Here is an 8,256-nt window from a genome sequence, read left to right as displayed (position 1 = left end):
GAGTCCCGCGACGGGCCCTTTGCTGACCGCCCAGAGCCTGGAACCTGCTTCGGATTGTGTGTCTCCCTCTCTTTCTGCCCCTCCCCAGCTGGCACTCTGTCTCTGTCTCTGTCTCTCTCTCAAAAATTAGTAAACATTAAAAAAATTTTAAAAAGGGTATAAACAAATTCATGTTAAGTTTTCTCTTACAGCATCATAAGCATATTTACGTGTTGTAGCATAAAATTCACAACCGGCGTTGTAAACGGCTGTCCATTCTGTTCAGTGGATGTGGATCTACACCATTTGTTTAAACATGCCCACAATTTTCTAAGTTGTGGTTGTCTTTGTGAATAAAGCCTCCTCCACCCCCCAAGCCATTCCCCCCCCCCCCCGCCCGATATTCTAGAATGGATTTCCCCGGAATGGATTTCCAGAATGTGACTGTTTTAGTTCACCAAGCACTGCCACCCAGCATTGTTGGAGAACCAGCAGGCACCACATAGTCGCTAATAAATAACCCACATTGATCTCTCATTTTGCAATTTATCTTGGTTTATTTGCTCTTCGAGCTTTGATTCATGGCACCAGAGGGCAATTTTGGAAAATCATTTACCCATCGGCTGAAGTCACTGTGATTGTGGCTCATATAAGGTCAAGCAGAGCAGACCAGAGATGGGGATCTCAGCTGCCAATACTTTTTCCACGACGAGAACCCAGGTTCCGGGCCCGGGGACGGCGGGGCAGAGACATGGACAAGTTGTCACTGTGTTTCCTGGTCGTCATCGGCCTCCCTGGAGCTTTTCTCCAAAACGGTAAGCGCGGCTCTGGATGGTCACTGAGTTCTCGTCTCCGGGCCAGACTGTGTAAGGCCATGGGGAAGATGGCCAGTGCGGGGAAGGGGTGGTGGTCTGGGGAAGAGGGCAGTCTGGTTTCTAAATCCACATAGTGACCGAATACAGCTTCGTGGCCTAACAAGCTGTTAAAAGAGAGACCACAGGCCCTAATGGAATCACTTGTGTTAAGCCCCACCCACATCGAGACTGACTACCTCCCCTGATTTCAGTGCCAGCCTCCCCCTGGAATATAACCTTTAACTGGTCAATCTGGTTAGCAAGCTGGTCAGCACTAACGAGGTTAATTCGCCTGAGAGCAGCCCTTCCTCCCCCCATAGGACGGTGACCCTGCTTGAAGTAATCTACCCCTTGCTAGAAACTTTCTCTCCCTGAACCTTCTACCCTGTAGTTCTCAGAGCTCCTTTCTTTCTGCTGGAAGGGATGCTGCCCAATTCATGAATCAGGGAATAAGGCCAATTAGATCTTCAAATTTACTCCTCTGAATTTTGTTTTTTAACATAACTCAACTGCCGCCATTTTCTCTCTCTCTTTTCTATCCCACAGACATGCAAAAAAAGGCCTTTGTGTTCCCCATAGAGTCCGATAAGTCCTTTGTAACCCTGTTTGCTCAGGTCCAGGAGCCACTGAAGGCTTTCACCGTATGCCTGCGAGTCTATACCGCCTTGACCCGCCCATATAGCCTCTTCTCTTACGCCACCAGGACACAGAGCAATGAGATCCTCCTCTTCAAGTACAGGAGTGGAGTATACAGCGTATCTGTGGGTGGCTCGGACGCCTACTTCAAGACTCCGGAGAAGTCTTATGCACCAGTGCACTTCTGCACTAGCTGGGAGTCCAGCTCGGGGATTGTAGAGCTCTGGGTGGATGGGAGGCCCATGGTGAGGACGAGTCTGAAGAAGGGATACACCGTGGGGGCAGGAGCAAGCATCATCCTGGGGCAGGAGCAGGATTCCTTTGCTGGGAACTTTGATACGAACCAGTCCTTAGTGGGAGACATTGGAGAGGTGAACATGTGGGACTTTGTGCTGTCACCAGTCGAAATAAACTCCGTCTACAATGGTAAGGCCTTCAGCGCTAACGTCCTGAACTGGCAGGAGCTGAAGTACGAAGCACAAGGTGAAGTGTTCGTCAAGAACCAGCTGTGGATCTGAGACCTTCTGTCAGTCCTGGAGCTGCCTCCTGGGGGTGGGGGGTGGGGTCACACCTCACATGGCCCTCGTTCGATCCGGCTCTGAGGGGGGACCCCTACACACGTGGGGGGGCCGTGTTTCCCTCTGCCTCCTCCACTCTGTTTTCATCAGCACAAGGGACAGCGCCGGGCAGAGGGGCTGTTCAGGACCACACCACCTGACCTGGGGGAGGGGCGCCTGGGTGGCCCAGTCCTTTGAGGTTTCGGCAAAGGTCATGATCTCATGGCTTTGTGGGTCGGAGCCCCACGGCGAGCTCTGCGTTGACAGTGTGAAGCCGGCTTGGGATTCTCTCTCTCTCTCTGCCCTTCCCCCGCCTCGCACTTGTCCGTGCCTCTCTCAAATAAATAAATAAATAAATAAACTGAAAAGAACATCTGATTTGCGGGACCGTCGATGTTTTTAAAGTTCTCCAAGTGAGTCCAGTGTTTGGTCAAGACGGAGAGCCATGCATTTTAAGTGTCTCTAGGAGGAAGTGAGCCAACTTTTGTGTTTTTTTTCTCCCGGAAGACGGCATATGTTTACCTGAGGTCCTGCCAACATTTTAATTTCCTTCTAAAGGCAAACCCACCCCGTTTTATTGTGCTTTCATGAGTTCTCTGCGTAACCCAGGAAGAGAATTTCTCCAGTGTTCTGACCCCCGCCCCCCCCATCCATCGGGATGTGGTCACTGGAATTTAGAATTCTCTCTAATTCTTTAATCCTTTGAATTTGAAGGTTTAAAAAGCTAAAGAGAAACGTTTCGTTGTCGTTTCTGTTTAATTTGCTCTTTTCTCCTCAGGACCACCAGTTCTCTTCGTGTGAGATTTCCATTATTTTCCCTGCTCCTTTATCATCGCCCAGACTTCTCCGAACCTACGTGCTTGGTCCTTATAACAGGAGCTTTCATTTTTTTAAGGCTTTCCTCCACATCAGTGATTTCTTTTGCTGTAAGACGTATTGGGATCCCCGCGACTTCTAATGCCACTGAAGATCCCGCAGGGCTCGTGCTCGCTGAGTTTGTCTGGAACCCCTTCTTGGGTTTAGTATGTTCTCTCAACTCTCATTCTTTCATCGGGTCCCCGTTTTCTGCAGTTTGCTTGAGGGCTTGATGCCTAAAACTTTCCGAGTTTCCCTGTCATTAATCTTTTCGGAATAAATCTTTTCCATGCCTTACGTCCTGGTCTTTCACATCGTAGTGTTTTTCCACCATCCGGCAGCTCAAAGCCAGCGTGAGGGGTGACCTCTTGAGCCCCTCCTGCTCAGCTGGCCGCAGGGAGACCCTGACAGCTTCAGCAGGCCGCCTGGGGACTCCTTTTCATGTGACAGCCTGCAGCTCCCCTTCCAAGTGACTGTCGCCTCCACCAGGTTCTGCCAAGCGTCCCGGCATCTCGTAGGTGTGCGTTTTCAGTTATTTGTGTCGTTTCCCTATCTGCGGAGTGACCGGGAATGCTGGAGAGGACACGGGTGACCACAGCAGCTTGATCCTGCAAGACCGGGTCTCAGTTCTTCTGGAGAGGGTCCTAGGCTGGGGAAGCTTCCATTTCCCTCTGACCGGCTCCTCCTTTCGGGAAGAGGAGCGGCTTGTGCAGGCTTGTCCCAAACCTGACATCCACTGGTCCACAGCTCAGGGGTCAAGTTTCCTGTGCACGTGACCGCTCTGTCTGGGGCTCTGGGACCTTTCTTTCTCCACCAGGTGGGAAGTAAATAGACATTCTCATTTCTGTTCTGTCTGGAAGCTTAGATATGGGGGGGGGGTTCAGGAAGGTCCCAGGGGCGTTCTCTGCCAGCCACAGGTCTGGTGCCGTGATTCTTATTTAAGTCCCGTCTCTGTCTTTCAGTTCCTTTAGAGCGTGCAGGGAGGAGATAAGCCTGTCCCCTCAGAGCCGTAAATGCCACAAAGAGAGAAGGAAGCTCCTGAGTCAAGAGGTCTGTACTTTCTGCACCTATAGCAGCAGGAAGGGGGCCTGGCAGGGCTCCAGACCCAGTAGAGCCGTAACCACAGAGGGGACCATCTCTCACAGGCAGCCGGGCATCCACTGCCTCTGGGGACAGGGCTTACACCTGGGGCCAGCTCAGACTTGCCCAAGAGTTTCAACTCTGGACATTGCAGTGCTCTCCAGGGGCTGGGGCAAATTCACCTCAACACCTACAGAGTCCTGGTGCCTGGGTCGTTGGCCTTTGCATCGTGGGTACCAAGCACTGATGGGCAGAACCAGGTTCTGTTCCTCTCAAGATGCGTTACTCGTGTTCAGGGTCAAGGAGGGTCTATTGAAGGTCTCATCTGTACCTTGATAGGGGCCACTGCAGTTTCTTAAAGCCCCCGCCCCTTTCATCCAGGGTTTCACGAGACCACATGAGCTCATGCCCTGGTTCCATATCTTGTTGGGCAAGTTATTTAAGATGTTTTATTCTGTGGATTTCCTCATCTTCCGAATGGGGATAATGTAGGGCCTCCTTCCCTGGCACATGGCTAGGGCTCCATGACCGTCATCTCTGATTTGCTGGTAATACTGTTCATTGGATCACGATGGTGGATTTCAAAGATCCAGGCTCTGGGTCAGAGACCCCGTAGGTTGAAGGGATCCAGCAACGGACAGATGCCGAAGAAGGGGGTCTCCGGCTCTGAGGGGGACGTGTCAGCTTGCCACGGAGACCAAAATCATGGACATGATTACAAACTTAAGGGACAAGGGGCACATTTGGAAGGACTGTCCTTGGGATGCTGTGGTTTCAGGAAACACGTTCAAAAGCAGAACAGAGAGACGGTGAGCGGCGAAGAGACTTCCGAATTTGGCAGAAAACTCTCACTCGGATTTTTAGGAGGACATCAGAAACGTCGGGATGAGGCACTCAACTTAAGAAGACAGGCTTCATGCTAGACAGAAACCACCGGGAAACGGGAAAGGAGAGGGGTTCTGTGACCCGTCCTGTGGGGCCGCAGGACAGAAGGACAGGGTTGGTGGGCAGCTGGTGGCTGCTCTCACAGCTCAGGGCAGGCTGGCTTCAAAGGACAGAGGGGCCACCAAGGAGGAGGGAGATGTCACAGGGAGCCGCACAACCTCACATTTCCCGGCCACAGAGGTGACGAGACAGGCATCTCTGTCACTAAACAGCCCATCACGTTGGGCCAGGAAACTCTAACCTGAGGACAGGAGGTGGCTGGGGAGGTGCTGGGGCCGGAGGACTCGGGAGACCCTAGAGCGAGGGTGCTGACTGCGAAGTCACAGACCCTTTCTTTGCTGGAAGGTTGGGCCCAAACGAGAAGCTTCTCCACACAGGTTTCCCTCTTGCCATTCAGCACAGAGAACGATCCTTCCAGATGTAAACAAGAGCCGCCCCCTCCTGCAGCCCCTAGAACACACTGGAACCCTCCCCCTGGCCCTCAGGGCCCTGTGTTTTCTGACCTGTCTCCCTCCTGCCATTTTGCCTGTTCCTCCCCCCTCCCCCACCCCCCCCAACAAACGTGTGCCTGATGCCAGCCGTGTGGCATCACGGGGCTCGGATGCACGGGACCGGCTGGAAAACCACAGAAACGGGAGCGACAGAACCACACTCACATCAGATCCAGTCTTGTCACCTGGGGCTTCCTTCACAGCGGGTGTACATGCGCCCGACGTGTGTGCACCAGGAGCTGGCACTTGCTTTGTCCAGAGCCTCACGGGGCAGGTTCCACATCACTCGCTTTCCTGCTCCATTAGGACTTATAGATACCACTCTCGGAAAAAAACAAAACAAAACTGGGGGTGCGGGTTTCCTTGCGTCCTCTCCCCCTAGATCGCAAATTCTACGAGAGCAGCTGCGTCATTACCCAGCTTCTAGGGTGGTGTGGCTTCTAATATGTCCTCAATAAATATTTGATGAATTCGTTAATTCCAGAGAAGGCGGACGCAGGGAAGAAATGGCTTGGATGCCACTGAGGAGGGAGAAATGGATGCCTGGAGCGTGAACTTGGGAGGCCACAATTTTGCTCACAGAATGCTGTGCTGTAAGTGTGTGACAGCCTGCTTCTCAGAGAGGGGATGGGCGGCCAGAGTCTGCATTGGATTCCAAATGACACTTCTGGGGATAAAGCAGGTAGGGAAAGGGGAATTAAACAATTATTAAGAATAGGGGCGCCTGGGTGGCTCAGTCAGTTAAGCATCTGACTCTTGATCTTGGCTCAGGTCACGATCTTGTGGTTTCATGAGCTCAAGCCCTGCGTCCGGCTCTGTGCTGACGGCACGGAGCCTGCTTGGGATTCTCTCTCCCTCTCTCTCTGCCCCTCCCCTTCATTCAAGGTATAATGAAGGGGGACAGAATACGCCGCCTCAGAATACGCTTCTGTGGCATATTGGCTATTTTGAGCTGGTTATTTTTAAGAAACAACAAACAGAGGAGGCACTCTGACAACTGAGTCAAAGTGACCCTGTTGTAAGAGACATTTGCATTTGTAAGGGAAATCGCCGTTTGTAAGGGTGTCCCCCCTTCTGTACCAGGAGGAGGAGGAAGGGGACGCCCTCTTTAGAATCTCTTATCAGTGGAGAAGGGCAGGATGATTCACATCTGCTTGACAATCTCACTCTTGTTCTCTGTGCTTTTCCTGATGACGCCCCACCCCAACACCTTCATTTGTCTTTGGCTGGACTAGGTATTTAAGTTGATGCCTTGGGTCATCAGTTTTCCTGGGTGTGTCCCATGTACACAGGAAGCACACATAGTATTACGTTTCTGTTTCCCCCGATTAATCTTTTATTACACAGGGTCTCAGCCAAGAACCTAGAAGAGTAGGAGGAAAATTACTTCACCTCCCCTACGATAACCTATGTATAAAAAAAAAAAAATGCATGAATCTTAAGTGGATAGCTCGATAAAATTTCCCAAGGGGGGAAATTCCCATACCAGTACGGGCTCGTAGATGATTTTGGGCTCCCTTCTACCATACAGTACCTTCACCTGAATGAGGATGGTAATTGTCAGCACCCACTTCTTGTCCCTAAGCTCAAAGGGAATGTTTTCTATAATTTGTGGTTCAGTATGAAGTTTGCTCCATGTTTTTTTTGGTTTGTTGTTGTTTTTTTTTAAGTAACTTGCATCCTTCTTCTGGCCAAAGAGAAAGTGCAATGTTGCAAGCAGGCCCTTTGTGAGGATACCAGTCTTGTGCCTGTTACGCTAACATTTTTCCGGGCAAGCTCACGTTCCTCTGGGACGGTCAGCCATCTTGCCAGGTAATCTGCAATTTGATGGAAGGATAAGACCCTTGTTCTCCTGTGGGTGAGTTTGAGAGTGGGAACGGGATATATCCTAGAGTAGAGAGCTTCTAGAATTGTAAGGTGGTCTCATTCTCTGTTCATTCCACCCACCAGGTGACCCTGCCCTTGAGCTGCCCCGCCCTGCCCACCCGGCCTAAGTATTTCTCTTTTCCAGAAGTGAGACTAGGGGAAGAGGGTGTGGAAGGGAAAGCTTGGTGACTGGCCTGTCTCCACTTCCTGTTACCAGCTCTTCTCAGGGGAGGCACCCGCTCTGTATGAGGCGGCTGCTTAAGGCTGGTGCTGGTACGGAGAGGGGCAATCATCCTCCCAGGGCAACATGGGGACGAGAATAAGGGGCCTACGTGGATGACTGCTTCCTGACACTCCCCCACTTGTGGGGCCTGGCTCCTTTTTGCTGGAAACTTCTTCTTTTCTTCACACTGGGGTGATCAGTCATCTCATCTTCTCAACCACTTCTCCCTTTTTTTTTGTCCTGGAATCCAGCGGTCTTCCTCACTTTCTGGTGGCTTCTCCAGTTTGGTTCAAAGGAAGGAGCCCCAAGTCCACACCAGTTCGTCATACTCTACAGAACTGTCAATCTCTTGAGGAAGAAACTTAATAGTAGAGTGACAAGATCCATATGAAGGAAAGAGGAGCATTATTGAAGGACAAGACATGAATACATTGGAAAGATATGTCATATTCCTGGATGCGGAGGCTTCATATGATAAAATCTCGATCATTCCAAGGATGTCAATCATTCCAAAAGTAATATATGAATTTAATTTAATTTGAATAAAATTTCCAGCTTATTTTAATCAAAAGAAATAAATCTGAAATTGACCTTGAAGAAGAAATGTGTGAAGAATAAATGGCAAGGAATTTTTGAAAAAGAAAAAAAATAGCAAAGGGAACTTGTTTTTTTTAATAGAGAGCAGAGCTTATGATCTCTAATGCCACTAGACTCGAATCAATATGGCATTTGGGTAGGAATCGACAATAGACCAATGGAACCCTGATAAG

General features: G+C 50.5%; 1 protein-coding gene across 1 annotated transcript; it reads left to right on the top strand.

Annotated features, from left to right (window-relative positions):
- Nucleotides 1–637: 637 nt before the first annotated feature.
- On the top strand, nt 638–2,404 carry CRP (C-reactive protein). Its single transcript, XM_025915133.2, has 2 exons — nt 638–794; nt 1,380–2,404. Exons 1-2 carry the CDS (start codon nt 731–733, stop codon nt 1,985–1,987), a joined length of 672 nt encoding a protein of 223 aa, XP_025770918.1. The 5' UTR covers nt 638–730; the 3' UTR covers nt 1,988–2,404.
- The last annotated feature ends 5,852 nt before the right edge of the window (nt 2,405–8,256 follow it).

This window comes from Puma concolor, chromosome E4, assembly GCF_028749965.1.
Source record: "Puma concolor isolate L17-30 chromosome E4, mPumCon1.1.hap2, whole genome shotgun sequence".
In the NCBI taxonomy this organism is placed as follows: Eukaryota; Metazoa; Chordata; class Mammalia; order Carnivora; family Felidae; genus Puma; species Puma concolor.
This window is presented reverse-complemented; position numbering and strand designations above follow the sequence as displayed.

Excerpts from the sequence above, each read along its gene's own strand:
- CRP (XM_025915133.2), top strand. The coding sequence starts at position 731 with ATGGACAAGTTGTCACTGTGTTTCCTGGTCGTCATCGGCCTCCCTGGA. Across the intron at positions 795-1,379 it reads TGGAGCTTTTCTCCAAAACG|ACATGCAAAAAAAGGCCTTT; the intron begins GTAAGCGCGGCT and ends TCTATCCCACAG.